Raw genomic sequence first — 17117 nt, 5'->3', positions numbered from 1 at the left:
ACTCCTAATTTTATTTATAATTTTTTTAAAAAAAAAATTAAATTAATTATTTTTTTTTAATTTGAAATTAGTATTTCATCCTTTCTCAATAAATAATTACATAATTTATTTTAAATATTAGAAAACCATGTGAAAGTAAAACACGTCTCCATACTTTAAATATTACATACTTTGTTTCTAGAAGGTGAATAAAATAAAGATGACGTAGTAATTAAAAAGGTGATTTTTAATTAGAAGAAGCTGAAATCATCGATGAAGGTGTCATAGAACTTCGATCCACCGAGGGATAGAATTGAAGATGGTCCCTAAACATTTGTCTGGATTATTTCCGATCGTACTTTCTTCGATTCTCTAACAGGTATTCTAAAACTTCTTTCGCAGCCAGTATCTTTATTATTTTGACACTCATATGTCCAAGTCTACTATATCATAGACTTGAACGGGAAATAGAGCAACCAGCCGATCCTCCCGATACTCCTCTGGGCTCTGGGGCACAGACCGTATATGGCTGCCATATACGGACCAAAGTGGACAATATTGGCTAAGTGTGGGCTTAAGCTATGCTCATACCTTGAGTGGAGTATAAAGTTCCAAGTCATTGTAGTTATGTTCATACACACTGCAATAGAGTATAAGGTTCTAGATTTTGTGTCACAGGTTACCATCATAGCACTCTTCAGAATATTCCACAGACTTCTTTCAATCTCGAGACATATCGTTATCCTTTAATCTCAAAGGATTAGATACACCTTCCAAAAAATTTCAAAACAGTTCCCGAACAAAGAGACACCTTCTTTTTCTCAACAAAATACACCTTTAAGATATTTTCAAATTTAAAATTTCAAAATAGTTTGTCCACGATGAATGAAAAGATGCCCGTGAATCCAAAATCTTAGACTCAATGGGCTATCTACTAGAATATCCTCAGTATCTTCTAATGAATTTGTACCCTCTGTTTGAAAACGTCATTTTTCTCTACAATTCTAACACGTTACATTTGGTCTGTTTGAAGATTTTTCTCGAGTCTTCGATTTTGATTGGACATGTATGTTTGGGCGGTTCGAGTAAAAGTATTGCATGATAAAATCCCAGATTATTGTCGGGGAATATTTTCACAGAGAATTATATCAATAAATTGTTTTAAAATTAATTTTTTAAATTTTAGAGATTTATTTAAAATAAAAAAAATAATAAAAGTAAAAAAAAAAGGAATGCCGTGTTTAATTGAGTCTAGGGTTGACCTAGTATAAAATGGAAAATTGATAAAGAATTAGTGATGTGGACAGCCTTAATTGTGACATTCCAACTGTTCTCCAATTCCTTAAACATGTCTTTTCTCTCGACCACATTGTCCGTCCAATTTAGCTCGGATCTTCACTACGACTACACTTTGAATGTCACTTTCGAGACCCGCAACTCTTTTATTCGATACTTGAATATACTATTGACATGACTAAATTAAGATAAGGCTATAAAAGTCGGGAGAAGTCCGCTTCTCTCATAGATATATGTAGCCCAATATGCCACTCCATCTCTGTAACGACCTAATCCCACCGCTAATAGATATTGTCATTTTTGGACTTTTCTTTTCGGGCTTCTCCTCGTTTGTTAGGGAGAGGTTTTCATATCCTTATAAAGGGTGTTCCGTTTTCATTCACAACCGATCTGGAATATCACAATATCTCCAAGCAGCATGCCAAACAACTCGACTGTTCTAACATTGTTGTAAACTTTCTACCTAGACCTGAGATGAAAGGTCGATAACCCTCGAGAAATGTTAATCCTTGCTTCAATTTGAACATGAAAACGCCCTCTAATTTTATACGTGTGTGGTCCAACCAATCACCATCCAAACCCAAGAAAAAAGAAAGCACTAGAGAGCAATGTGCCATTTCTGCCACTCTCTCTATGATCGCCATAAACCTCTGAAAGAGACATCTTCAACAAATTCATATGATAAAACAGCCTCTACCCTCATTTTCTTCAAACTCCACCATTAACCATGAAGAAACTAGGAGGATTCATGTGCCATTCTCCGGCCGCCACCGCAGTCTGCATCCCCGCCGATCCTCGGTCCGCAGTCGTGTCAAGAAGAAGCCTGGCTAGAGCCAACAGCCTTAAGAATGCCAATGCCAATGGCAACCGTGTGAGGTTTGTGAGCAATGCTGTGAAGTACTCCAAGCTTGGCAAGTCCCCGAGCACGGGAACCACGAACGACGTGAAGAAGCCGGTGACACTTATGCTTTCTTCGCCACCGCCCCCACCGGAGAATGTCTTCCATGTGGTGGTTATGAAGGTGGCGCTTCACTGCCAAGGTTGTGCTAGTAAAGTTAAGAGGCATCTCACCAAAATGGAAGGTAGAAAATCATATTTATAAACTATATATATATATATATATATATATATATATATATATATATATATATATATATATATATATATGTATGTATATATATATGTATGTGTGTATGTGTTTATGTGGTAGAAAATCATATTTATAAACTATATATATATATATATATATATGTATATGTATGTATATATATGTATGTGTGTATGTGTTTATGTGTGTATGTGTGTATATGGTAGAAAATCATATTTATAAACTATATATATATATGTATGTATGTATATATATGTATGTGTGTATGTGTTTATGTGTGTATGTGTATATATATATATATATATATATATATATATATATATATATATATATATATATGTGTGTGTGTGTATATGTATGTGCATATATAATACATACATACATATATATACATACATATAATACATACATATATATATTTTTGTATTATTTATAATGACCAATATTTTGAAAATTAAGAAAAATTAAAAAAAAAAAGAAATATTTTTAAAATTTATTTTTGTGATTTGGAATTTGATTAAAAAATTAAAATTATAGTAAAAAATTGAAAAGAAATAAAACAATATTTAAAGGATAAAAAATAGGGATAAAAGGGCTAAAAAAGGAAATTTAAGGAAGAAAATGACATTTATTATTATTATTATTATTATTATCATTTCCTAAAATTGTAATTGACAGGAGTGACGTCATTCAGCATAGATCTTGAGGCCAAGAGAGTGACTGTGATGGGACATATTTCACCGCTGGGTGTTTTGGAGAGTCTTTCTAAGGTGAAAAGGGCTGAGTTGTGGCTGTGACACAGTCTGCGACTGTGAGGGAAAATATGATGGAAATTACCAAAGTGGACACCAAAAGTTAGAAATTTGTAAGGCACTCGGAGGAGTTATGTGTAAATTTATCGTTTTGAGGGACAAATTAGTAACTTTGTATTTATTGGTGGTCCTAAATTCTAGTGGGTGGTGATGTTAATTGGTTTTCTTATAATGATGAGATATTTTTATTTTAAAAAATTATTATATAAAATTTATAATTAATTAATTTAATGATTTAATACTCATTTTACAAATACTTGTAATTGTTATTTGATTATTAATTATTTAATTTTTCTCATTACTTTGGTATGGATGACTAATTCCATAAATTAAATACCAATAAAATTTGTTTTCATAAAAATTTAATAATATTTTCGTATAATAATGTTTTATTTTCATCGTATTTATAAAATAAACTTAGAAAATGTAGTAAAAAGAGCAAAATTTAGAATCATTCGAACTTGATATGATCAATCTTGCACCAACTGTCACGGTCCTATATTTTTTACCGTGCGGCGTTGTGATCTTGATACGCTCACGACTAGCCTTAAGGGGAATTAAGCCCCATATATATTTTTCGCCCCGGCTTTGTGGCTTCATTGGCCTCTTGCCAATCGAACATCGCTTGTGCGGAATCCAAGCTTGTTCAACCACACACGCCGTCTGCGCGTGCATGTTCAATCGTCTGCGACCCATCCACTTGCCTCTACACTAGGCCAAATCATTCGGCTCGACGTTGCCTCTACTCCGGCCAAGGTCTCTCAATGCAACGTCGCATCTCATCTTGTCATCTCGATCCCCATCGATAAGGTCCATATGTCTTGACGCCACCCCAAGTCTTGAGATGTCATCGGCCATCATAACTCGCTCGATCATGCCATTGCAGTAATTCAAATCTCAAATAAATTCTTTTTACCTTAGATATTTAATCAACAAGATAATTCATATTGTACTTTTCATTAGGTGTTTTCTCAGCGTTTTGAGGTTCTTGGATATTTTAAATCAAAAAGTCTTATTCTTCGATGAGATTATTAGATCGAATTTCCAAGAGTTATGATAATTTCATGAGAAAGCAAGAGAAACAACAAGAACAAGAAAACAAACGTTTGAGGCATCGTGAGTTGATGTGCCCTTCCGCTCCGAATGCTTTTTGTGGCAGGTCTTTCTATTACCAATATGGACCTCACTAACAGGTCAATGAATTAATCGTTTCTTACAGCTCTATCTGGGACAGGAGTTTACCGAGTTGACTCTGAAAGAATCCTATAGGAATAGGAAAAGGAAGAAGACGACGAGAATAGGCAGCCTGTGCTTGAACGACGGCATTCCAAGAAGCAACTTCCTATGGTATGGGATGGGCCCCTATTGATGAATCAAAAATTAGCTCCTCTCCCTTCAACCTTTTACAGCCGAGCCCGGAAACTCTCTTCTTTTTCTTTACTTATTATCTTCATTCTCAGGTTTGCATATCACATAGAGTTCTCATATCCAATTGGTTAGGGTTTTCATATCACAACCAATCTATATTTTAAGCCTCAATCTATACTGAACTCGAGTTCGAACAACATGCATACATAATGTAACAACCTTAGATTTCTACTCACCAATAGTCTCTAAAGTCTCATTTTATTCGTAATGTTCGACTCAAATCTTATATTATATTCACGAACTGCTAAGATATCTGGTTACATAAACTCTTTTGTGAAATTGGGTTTAAGCCTATTATAAGTAACCCGTAGACTTTGGTATGATGACATGAGTGTCCAGGCTAGTCATATCGGGTTTCATTCTCGAACAAAATATGTCGAAATGGATGTTCTATGTTCGTGATCAAATCCTACACGAACTTCTCCAAGTTGGCTATGTGCCATCTTTTGAGCAACTAAAATAGCTATTCTCCATTGTTGCAGTCATGATCAAGATGCCATGGAAGTTGAAATAGAAGAAAATTGGAAAGAAATTGCTATAAAACTCAGCAGTCCAAAGGTTTCATATGACATAGATAGATATCAATCCACATAGCAAAGATTAGGTAAAAATATAGTTTGGACACAATACAAGCATAAACACTGCATAATCAAAAGCTCAGCTCTGTAAAACATACCGAAGATGTTAGTCATCTCATCGACTAAGCCGCTGCTCCATCTTCTACAGGAACCGTTACTCGAAACTCGAAAGAGGCAGTACTATGAGAAATCACGTTATTCAGAGGCCTCATGAGCATTGACACTGTTCTCTGCTTGATCGATCAACTCGACTACCTGGGCTACGCCAGCTGCAATTTCCTTATTGATGCTTCCACTGGGCATATCGAACGTTCTTCTCCGAAAGGAAATCGATCTTTTAACAGGTTGGGGATCGACCACCTCAAGCATGGCTTCTAGCTCGATTACCATTGACCTCTTTGAAGTTCGCACCATCAGATCAACTCCCTACAAAAAAATGCAATGTATCAATCCCTTACATTTGTATGTCTCAGGTCATTGTTTATTTATCTCGCAATCAACTGAATAAGTACATAAGCTTTCATGTTTGACAGAAAAGTTTTAGTTTGTGCTTGAAGAAACATATGACTGACTCCTAGAATGACGCAACTAGAACTTGTAATTAAAACAAGAGCCTAGAAACTAAGCTAGCTACAAGATATATATATATATATATGTATATATATATGTATATGTATATAATGGTAATAAAATATAAGCAGCGACTTCAATCCAAATAAAACAAAAACTAAAGATGGTTACAAATTCTTTAGAAATAGATGCCCAAAAGGAAGCAACAAATTTAACACAAGACCAAACCTCTCCCCAGGACTTCTCAATATCATTAAAAATCTCTTACTTCTCTCAAGTCAATTAAATTGCAAAATAGCAAACAAAGCAGAGAGCCAAACAACAACCGTAAGATCCCACATCAATTGGAGAGGAGAACGAAATATTCTTTATAAGGGTGTGAAACCTATCCCTAGCAGGCGTTTTAAAAACCTTAAAGGCAAGCCCAAAAAAGATAATATCTGCTAGCGGTGAACTGTTACAACAACCAGTATCACGACATGGAGGAAGGAAGAGCACCTCCCCTTCACCATAAAACAACTATTTGACAACCAGACCAGAGAAGCCGTAAATGAAACAGAATGCAAACAGTTTTAAATCATTTGGATCGATTTTACGACGCAGGTCTTCTTCGGAAGTCAAATATCAAACCGACCCAAACCAAACTGTGAACTTCTCCTGGGAAGCCTAATGCCTCAATTTCTTGAATTTGATGAAAACTCTTTTTATTTAGTTTCAATATAAAATAAATTAAAATAGTTTTAAGCTCCTAATCAATTAGGAAATGAGCATCTTTTTCAAGAACAAAGATGAAAAAGAGAGACCATTACTCAAAGGGTATTAACTCGAAAAGGAGAGAAAAAAGGAAAAGAAAAAGTTTGTGACTGAAACTCATCCTCCATAACCTTCGATAAACTCTAGATGAGAGTGCTCATCTCATGACCACTTTTCAATTTTCAAATGCAAGTTTCAAAAGTTATCCATTTTTCATTGCAAAACTTTTGTGTTACCGCTCTTCTACTTACAACAATGCCTTATCGCTCATAAAAGGACCGATGACCACCAAACCGTGAAGATGCTTTTCTAATGTTTCCTTAACATCCTTCCATTTATAATGAGCAAACTGTTGGGAATCCAAAAATCAATCACTAAAATTTGTAAAGACTACTTCTTTTTCCTTTCTTTCTAATCCAAACTTCAAAATCTTTTATTTTTGATCTAATGAGGTTGAGTTGAAAGATCTAGAGACATAGAATAAGGTGAAAATCCAACAAAAACGATTCATCTTCTTACTTAACCGAAAGATCTCAAACTCACTCAGCATGTCTAAAGAAGTGAGATGTTAATGGATATTGCATAACGTCAACTAAACTTCCTCAAACCAAGAAGTTGCTTGTGATAAACAACAATGGAGAAAAGGCTAGAAACATTTTTTTTTTTCAATCTTGAAAAGATCCAAGCCAAAAGGATTGATGAAAAAGAAATCCTTTCAGACACTACAGCTTCTAAAAAGCCTTATATTCTACAAGAGCCTCAAATAAAACTAGAATTTCATTCATAAGAAGGCTAAAATGGATGAACCCTAAGATGGATGAAGGCTAAGAATGGATGAACGCTAGGTTCGGAGAATAGAAAGAGGAGAGGGGAGAGAGCAAACCTTTGCTTGTTTGAACATTTCATATAAAAGAAACGAGTATTTTTACCTTAGTTACTACGTAAGAGGAGGAGGTGAATTCAATTTCATCCACAAAAATCCCAACCAACTAAAAATCCCAACCAACTACGGGAATCCCTATAAAAGGACCTCCCCTCCCCATCATTCAAATTACCCCTCCTCTCAATCTCACTTCAGTTTTCTGTTGTCACCAACAACTGGTATCAGAGCAATCTTGCAGCAGCAAAAAAATGGCAGCAGTTACGAAAATGAATGCTATACCAGGCTCCAAACGGAGAAAAGAGATCAATCCAATTTTGTGGAGAGAAGAGAAGAAGAAACATTATTAATGTCATTCCATGCTACGAAGGTTGCAGATCAAGGTGTATGGGTCGTAGACTCTTGATGCAGCAATCATATGACAGGTTGTAAGGAATTCTTCTCAACTCTAGATGAAAATTTTCATACTACGGTTTCTCTCGGCAACAATTACTCTCCAAGTGATGGGGAAAGGAACCGTAGATATCAAGACTAGAAATGGCTTTGTAGAGTCTATTTCTAATGTATTCTACATTCTGATCTGAAGGCCAACTTACTTAGTATCGACCAGTTACAAGAAGAAGGGTATGTGATCACATTCCAAAATGATGAATGTGAGATTTATGACTCCAAAAGAGGATCGATTGCTAAGATGAAGATGACCACCAACCGTCTATATCCGTTGACGTTAAATATCGTTGCCAAAAATTTGATGGTGAAGAAAGAAGATACCACCTGGCTTTGGCATTTTAGGTATGGTCATCTACACTTGATTAAAGACGTTGTCCTCAAAGAAGATGGTAACTGGGTTGCTAGATATTACTCCACCAACGGAAATTTGCGAGAGCTGTGTAGTAGCAAAACATGAAAGAAACTCTTTTCCATCCGGAAAATCAAGAAGAGCTCAAGCAATTTTGGAGTTGATTCATTCAGACATATGTGGTCCCATCTCTCCAGCATCAAATGGTAACAAGAAATATTTCATGACCCTCATCGATGATTTTAGTCGAAAAACATGGACTTATTTCTTGCACGCCAAATCAAAAGCCTTTGATTGCTTCAAAAAAATTTGTGCTACTATGAAGACGGAAACTGGAAGAAGAGTCCAGGCTTTAAGAACTGATAGAGGTGGAGAGTTCTGCTCGAACAAGTTTATTAAATTTTGTGAAGAGAAGGGCATACGGAGGCAGTTAACAACAACATATACACCACAACAAAATGGTGTGGCCGAAAGGAAAAACAGGACCATTCTCAACATGGTTCGAAGTTTACTAAATAAAGGAGAAGTCCCGAAGGAATTCTGGCCAGAAGCTGTCGTGTGGTCCGTTCACATTCTCAACCGGAGCCCTACTTTTTCTGTTAGACATATGACTCCACAAGAAGCATGGAGCGAAAGAAAACCTGCAGTAGACCACTTTAGAATCTTTGGGTGCATAGCATATGCATACGTTCCTGATGAGAAAAGGAAGAAACTTGAGGACAAGAGTTTGAAGTGTGTATTCCTTGGAGTAAGCGAGACCTCTAAGGCGTACAAGCTTTATGATCCTTTGACAAAGAAGGTGGTGGTAAGTCGTGATGTAGTCTTTGACGAAAAGAAGACTTGGACATGGGGAGAAAAGATCACTGTGAATCAGCAGATTCCTGTAGATCTTGAAGAAGAACAAACTGAAGCCCCTATTCAGCATCACTTTGAGCATGGAGAGAGCTCATCACAAGCTCAACAAGAAGAACCAGTAGAAGAAGATCATGATCATAATCAAAGAAATCCAAGAACAAGAAAGAGACCAAATTGGATGATTGATTATGAGATGGACTATGAATCAAGTGATAGTGGTTATTTTGCATTCTTTATGGATAGTGATCCAATTGTCTATGAAGAAGCGGTAAAGGAGAAGAAATGGAAGGAAGCTATGGATAGTGAAATCAAATCCATAGAGAAGAACAAGACTTGGGAGTTCCTAGAGGACAGAAAACAATCGGAGTAAAATGGGTTTTCAAAACCAAGTTGAATGAAAACGGTGAGTTGGATAAGTCCAAGGCACGACTCGTTGCAAAAGGATACAAGCAGAAGTATAGAATTGATTACAAGGATGTATTTGCACCTGTGGCACGCCAAGATACTATGAGGCTCATAATTTCTATTGCAGCACAGAAATCTTGGCCTATTTATCAACTTGATGTGAAATCGGCCTTCTTACATGGAGAGCTTCAAGAAGAGGTATATGTAGAACAACCAGAAGGTTTTGTTCAAAAAGGCAAAGAGGAAAAAGTATACAAGTTGAAGAAAGCTTTGTACGGTTTGAAGCAAGCTCCGAGGGCAATACTGAAGAAATGGTACAGTCGCATTGATTCTCATTTTGAAAAGATGGGATTCACTAAATGCCCGCATGAACATACGTTGTATGTGAAAACTGAAAAGAGAGGTAACATTATCATTATTTGCTTATATGTTGATGATTTAATATTTACGGGCAATAATGAAGAAATGTTTGAATCTTTTAAGAAGAGCATGATGGAGGAATTTGAAATGACAGATCTTGGCTTGATGAGACATTTTCTTGGAGTAGAAGTTACTCAAACTCCCGCAGGTAACTTTATCTGTTAGAAGAAATATGCTCAAGAATTACGTGAAAGATTTAAATTGGATGAGCGCACATTTGGAACTCCATCAGAATTGGGTTTGAAGTTGCACAAGGATATTGAAGGGCGAGAGGTTGATAATAGGTACTTCAAACAAATTGTGGGAAGTTTGATGTACCTAACTTCAACAAGACCAGACATCATGTATGCAGTTAGTATGATAAGTCGTTACATGGAGCATCCAACGGAAAAACATCTCAATGCAGCAAGAAGGATACTTCGTTATGTGAGAGGAACCTTTGATTTGGGGGTATTCTACAAGAATGGAGATGATCCGAAGATGGGTGGCTATACAGATAGCGATGCAGGTGATATAGATGATCGTAAAAGTACTTCAGGAAGTATTTTCGTGATGAGTTCAGAAGCTATTTGCTAGTCTTCAAAGAAGCAACCTATTGTAACACTCTCAACTACAGAAGCAGAATTTGTGGCTGCAGCAGCATGCTCGTGCCAAGCAATTTGGTTAAGAAAAATGCTTGAAATTCTTAATCAGAAGCAACTAGGTATGACGGTTATATATTGTGATAATATGTCAACTATTAAGTTGTCTAAAAATCCTGTGTTGCATGGAAGGAGCAAGCACATCGATATTCGATTTCATTTCTTGCGTGATTTGTGTAAAGAAGGCATTATTGAACTCAACTTTTTCCGAAGTGATTGAACAAATCGCAGACCTATTCACAAAGCCCTTGAAACAACTATTGTTCGAGAAGCTTAGAAGAAAGATGGGGATGTGCAGAATCCAAGATGTATATCAAGGAGATGAAGTGAAGTCCTAAACTGATTTCGGCCGAATTCAGTTTAAGGGAGGGTGTTGAAGCTAATAATAGAAGTTTGAATTAGTTACCACGGAAGAGAAGGAGGAGGTGAATTCAATTTCATCCACAAAAATCCCAACGAACTATGGGAATCCCCTGTAAAAGGACCTCCCTCCCCATCATAAAAGGACCTCCCTCCCCATCATTCAAATTACTCCTCCTCTCAATCTCACTTCAGTTTTCTGTTGTCACCAACAAAAAAAACAATTGAAGCTGCAGGAAGGAATCTAACTTAAAAGTATGAATAGTAAGAAATCCATATGATACAACAAGGAAACAGGGTATATAACAAGTTGAGCAACATCGGTCAAAACATTTGAAAGAACAAATCAAAGAACATGAAACTAAAACAGACAGATGAACCAAAGAAATAGACAGATGAACCAAAGAAATACTCTACATGAAGTAAGCGATGGAGTTTCTTTCAAGGAAAGAAGGAAGATAATATGCTGGTTAATACTCAAGTGAGAGATTACGATCAAGTGAAACTGTCAAGAAAACAATTAATTTAGGACTATTGAAGTCTAAAGCAAAGAACAAGACTACAGGGATCTTAAAAGGCGCATTACTCTTTGAATAAAAAACGTTGTTCTAAATAACAAAACACGAAGAGAAATCAAATAATAGTATACAAGGCCTATGAAAAGAAATGAGGGTACTCCTACATGCTGAGAAATACATGATTATTCTTTAATGTAGGATTATACCCACTAACGCCAACAATTGTGATCATTTTAATAACAGGATAATGAAACGTCTTACACGTTAAAAATACATATCATTTTGTAGAACAAAAGTCAACATTTGAAAAGGAAATAAGATTCATATAGTTATAATATAATATATTAACAAACATATACTTCACGTGCTTATTTACTAGTAGAAAGAAGAGAGAGATATTCACCTCAATAGCATCGACAGTGAGGAGCAACACAATTATTTTTTCAGTGAACCTCTGGCGCTCCTCTGCATCCCGAGCTAGCCGCTGACAGTAAGCAAAGTTATTGAAGGATTCTCTGATCTCCTTCAACTTTGTCTTGGCAATTGACAGATCTCTAAGAGCACGGAGAACCTTTGACCTGTGAATTAGGTATTCTCTGAAACTTAACTGAATGATAAGAGCTGCTTCTTGAGGAGACAACTCCTTCTTCTTACCCTTCTTATTCTCCACAACTCTAGTTCTCTTCGCAAATGCCTTGCACCACAAAAATACATTTCATAAGTTCCCTATGTATTTCCTGTAACAGTAAAACTTGACAATAGAATTCTGCAACTGAAAAACTAAATGAGACATCCTGTGAGATCCCACATCGGCTTGGCGAGTAGAATGGAACAACCTTTATAAGGGTGTGGAAACCTCCCTAGCAGATGCGCTTTAAAAACCTTGAGGGGAAGTCCAAAAGGGAAAGCCCAAAGAGGACAATATATGCTAATAGTGGGCTTGAGCTATTACAAATAGTATCAGAGCCAGACACCGGGCGATGTGCCAGTGAGGAGGCTGAGCCTCGAAGGGGATTGAACACAAGGCGGTGTGCCAGCAAGGACGCTGGGCCTCTAAGGAGGGTGGATTGGGGGGGTCCCACATCGATTGGAGAAGGGAACAAGTGCCAGCGAGGACTCTGTCCCCATAGGGGAGGTGGATTGTGAGATTCCACATCGGTTGGGGAAGAGAACGAAACACCCTTTATAAGGGTCATTTTTAATGATCGACTAAGTTGAAACTGCAAGCTTAGAAAACTAAACATGGAGCTGAGTTCCATTACGATTGATAAATTTTAAATATTTAGAAAGTTGCATATTAAAGACTTTTTTTTTTCCGCTTTTTCCGGCCCTTTTTGAAAATGATCCCTTCACTTCACCAGAGAGGAGTCATCCTACACACGTAATCCAAGGATCGGTTGATTAAATGCACTCAAAAAACCATTTGACACAGCATTTCAAGAGAGTTTTCAAATAGCCAGATAAGAAAGGATGGGTACAATCAGAAACTATTTACCTAATCAATAATAAGTGGGGTCTGGAAGGGGCTAACAAATTCCATCCTCTACCACGTTTTCAAGGCACAAAAACTTCCCACCTTATCTTCTCTATTATATACTTGAAGTAACCGGCCAAAAAAAGGATGTTCCTTTCAGTAAATCTTTTGAATTCAACCTACAGAAACAGATCTATATCTCTTCAAATTGATCGAGTATTTGCTCCTTGCAATATGATTTTAACAGGAAACCAATCCCTTCATTAGTTTTAAGCGTCCATTGAAAAGGCAATCCAAATTCAAGCAATTCATCAATCTTGTTCATATAAGAATTACCAATTTCCAAGGCAGAAAAACAAAAAAAGAAAGAGAAACAACGATAAAATTCTACGAATACCACCAGATTTTGGAACTATTATGAAAAGCTTATCAATTAATGTCGATACCTGTCTTAAGACAACAGCTCCTTGATCTTCAGTGTCGTCAATCTCAACCACACGCGTCTCATTCCCGACTTTCTTCCCCTTCTTTTTCTTCTCATCCTTCTTTTCAGTACTCTCGTTTCCATTTCCAGTTGAAACCTCCACAGTGTATTTCCTGATTGGATCTCTCTTGTTCTTCCCTTTAATCTCAGCAGTCCACTTGTAGTTCTGCAAAACTCCACCATTGTTGCCCTCCTTGGTCTTCTTCCCATCTTTGATCTCAGCTACCAGCTTATACTTCCGATCGACGCTATTCTTCTCCACTCCTTTAATTTCCTTCGTAAACGAGTACTTCCGATCACCATAACCACTAACCCTCGCTCTACTCAACCGATCAAACCGCGCCTCGAGCTCACTAACTCGATCGCTCAACTTCTGCAACAAAACCTCATCTCTCGATTTCTCAACTCTCCGAATCCGCCGGTAAGACGAAACCAACGGCGCCTCATCGATCCGAACCAGATCGGCGAAGGAATCGAAGACATCAAACGCGGAAGGTCGAACACGCCGATGGCTCAACAAGTCGAAGGCGAAATCGAAGTCATCCACTTCTTCAACAAAGGAATGGAAGGGGAGTGCGAGAGGTTTGGGGAGGACAATGGAGGTCTCAGCCTCGGTGAGTAGAAGAGAAGGACAGTGAGAGTAGTAGCGGTCAATCAGCTCGAATCTGCTGAATCTGGTCATGGTTTCGATAGGTCAGAAGAATCGGTGAGAGCTGAGGAAGTTGAATGGAAGAGAAAGTGAAGCGGACGGGAAACGCCTCTGAAAGTAAAGCACGACGGCGCGTTGCTTTCGGTGGAGAGTCTGAAATGGTGGGCTTCAACTCAGGCGCAGAAAGAACAAGACAACGGTTTGAAAGGATCGAGGGAGGGAGAGAAATTCGTAAATGTCAGTTGAATGTAAGTACTTTTTGGTAATTTCACCTAATCTCGATAAATATTTGGTATTAAATTAATAGCTTAATAAAAGTAGCATATACTTTATATTCCATTAAAATATTTAATACTTTATTTTAAAAATATTTTTAAACTAAAAAAATTAATTAATACCTTTCAATTGTTTTTTTATTTTAATTTCAAAACTCTTTATTATATTTAAGAAATATTATGAATTTTACAAAAAAATTATTATCGTCAAAATACGAATGAAAACTGTCTACTGACATTTCATAGATTATCTCCGAATTTTTTAATGTTACTTTTAAAATTTTATTAGTATTTTTAAAATGTGGTATTAATAATAATAATATATTTTGAATTTTTTTATTTTAAATGTGTTTTGAAGCTTTTTTATAAATAAAAAAAATTAAAAATATTAATAAAACTTTTGAAAACATAAAAAATTTAAAACACTCTTAAAAGTTTAAAACATTTTTAACATTTTTAAAATAAAATATTAATGATTTTTCATTTTATATATATATATATATATTAGGTGTTGGATGATGAATGTCCCATGTCAACTAATTTAGGGAATGATGATCATGGATTTTAAGTAAAGGAATACATCGCACAAAACAAAGCCATGAGAGCTTACACCCATAGTGGACAATATCATACCATTGTGGAGAGTCCTTGATTCCTAATATGGTATCAGAGTCATGACCTAAACTTAGTCGTGTCAATATCCTCGAGCGGAGGTGTGTTGGATGATGAAGGTCTCACATCGACTAATTTAGAGAATGAGAAATACATCTCCGGCCTTTTGAGAAAGTTCAGTGAGCTACTCAAAGTGGACAATATAGTAATTTAGCCTAAATGAGTTGTTTTTATTTTAATTTTAATTTTTAAAATTGAGGTATAAATTCAAATATTAGATTTTAAAAATTAATAAACAAAATGATATTTAAATAAAAGTTTTTGGGAGATGACGTGTAAATATAATATAATACATTGAAATAAATAAATAAATAAATAAATAAATAAATAAATAAAAGGTGAGGCGCGTCGAAGAAGATGCCCTTCCATTATAGGAAGGGTAAAAGCGGAACATCTTCATTACCAATTTAGCATCATCATTGCCTTTTATGTAATAATAATAATAATAATAAAATAATAATAATAATTATTATTATTTTTATTTGAAATAAACTTTTGGTTGTTAGATTATTCTTTATTTTAATAAAATAAAATATAAGCATATATAGTTTCATCTTAACAAATATATATATATATATATATATATATATATATATATATATATATATATATATTTATTTATTTTAAAATTAAAAATAAATAATTTACAATTTTGGTCAACTATTGTTGAGTTGACATTCGTAACTTGTAGATGTAGGCATTAAATATAGAATTGAAGATTGCTTATCAATGTAAATTTGAATTTGAATTTGAATTATAATATTTTTTTGTTGTATTAAAAAATTTGTTAAAAGTGATCGGATCAAAATAAAATTGGCAACTCAACCAAACACTCAATTTTTAGTTGGATTAGATTGGGTTGTCGGGTTGATTTTTTTAAAATTATTTTAAAAATCATATTTATCTACTATACAGGTTGCATTCATAACTAAATTTTATAAAATTCAAATACCAAATATTTACCAGTCACAACTAATCACTAACATTGGTGTTAAAATATTGTTAATCTTCGTACAAATTTTAAAAGTAAGGTAGGATTGGATTGTAATGACTTACGTGGCTCCCACTTGACTTTGACCACTTGAATGACTTTGTTTTGGGACTCTGGATTACGTTCTAAAATTTTGAACCTTTTGAAGTAATGGAAGCAATTTGAGGTGATTAAGGTTTTTTCTTTTTTTTCTTTTTTTTTTTTTTTTAACCAATTTAATCTATTTAAAGTTATTTTGGATGAAAAGTTAGTTTTTTAAAATATATATATATATATATATATTCGAAGTTAAATGATAAGGATCTCATAGGTAGAATCAGACCATGATGAGTAGGATTAGGCTACTACTAGCTAAGTAAAATTAGTGACATCAGCATAGGTCAACATGAAATGTAGACTTACGGTTGAAATGCGTACTAACTAGGTTGAGTAAATTTACATGAAGCAGGAATGTCGTGTAACTTGTGGTACTTTGAGTGTTGTGGTAGTTAATTAGGTTCTTAGAGCATCTTGACAGTTTATATCTTGGACTCGAGCTTCCAAGACTTTCTGGACTAGCTTGTGGGGCTAAACTGGTTTATGGGAGCACTGTGGTTCAACTCCATTATCGATTCTCATGATCCATGAATGTCAGTCTATTGGAAATGTCTTGACCTTGGTAATCGTGAAACCATACGAGCTCCAATGACTTTTTCTTCACTCAGTTCACCTATACATACTCGTACATAAATCAATGAATAATGGTCCTTAAACTCATATATGAGTTCTTAGCATGATGAAATTTTTATACAACGTAAAGTTTTAAGTTCTCGGAGTACTTCAGTTATTTGTAACACATCTACCATACTCATAATTCAGCTCATTCAAACTCCTTAATCGTTGCATTCTTTAGTTATATAATTTAGTTCATGCTTGCATGCTAGCATATCCTAGCAATTCCTACAAGTATAGCTTGAAAGAAATTCTTGTAGATGTGTACTTGTTTGTGACCGCCTAAGCTGATTGATTCCATTCCTGCTCGTTCAATGCTCCAAATTCTAATAAATTCTTCAAACAGGTCCTAATTCAAATCATATTAGGATTAATATCGAAACCAGATCGAAACACAGTCAAACAGAGGTCGAATGGAAAGAAAAACCACTCACAACGTACCTTCATGCATGACTAAAA

General features: G+C 35.4%; 2 protein-coding genes across 2 annotated transcripts; one reads left to right on the top strand and one right to left on the bottom strand.

Moving 5' to 3' along the window:
• The first annotated feature begins 1983 nt into the window (after positions 1-1983).
• Positions 1984-3357, top strand: LOC111776278 (uncharacterized). Its single transcript, XM_023655689.2, has 2 exons — positions 1984-2357; positions 3062-3357. The coding sequence occupies exons 1-2, from the start codon at positions 2003-2005 to the stop codon at positions 3178-3180; spliced, it is 474 nt and encodes a 157-aa protein (XP_023511457.2). The 5' UTR covers positions 1984-2002; the 3' UTR covers positions 3181-3357.
• A 1777-nt stretch (positions 3358-5134) lies between these two features.
• On the bottom strand, positions 5135-14223 carry LOC111811623 (BAG family molecular chaperone regulator 7). Its single transcript, XM_023698560.2, has 3 exons — positions 13323-14223; positions 11806-12096; positions 5135-5627 (listed from the first exon to the last, which is right to left on the bottom strand). Exons 1-3 carry the CDS (start codon positions 14040-14042, stop codon positions 5397-5399), a joined length of 1242 nt encoding a protein of 413 aa, XP_023554328.2. The 5' UTR covers positions 14043-14223; the 3' UTR covers positions 5135-5396.
• Between the last annotated feature and the right edge of the window lie 2894 nt (positions 14224-17117).

This window comes from Cucurbita pepo, chromosome 15 (assembly GCF_057944985.1).
Source record: "Cucurbita pepo subsp. pepo isolate OVF chromosome 15, ASM5794498v1, whole genome shotgun sequence".
NCBI lineage: Eukaryota > Viridiplantae > Streptophyta > Magnoliopsida > Cucurbitales > Cucurbitaceae > Cucurbita > Cucurbita pepo.
Note: the sequence above shows the minus strand (reverse complement) of the source record. Positions and strands in the feature narration are given on the sequence as shown.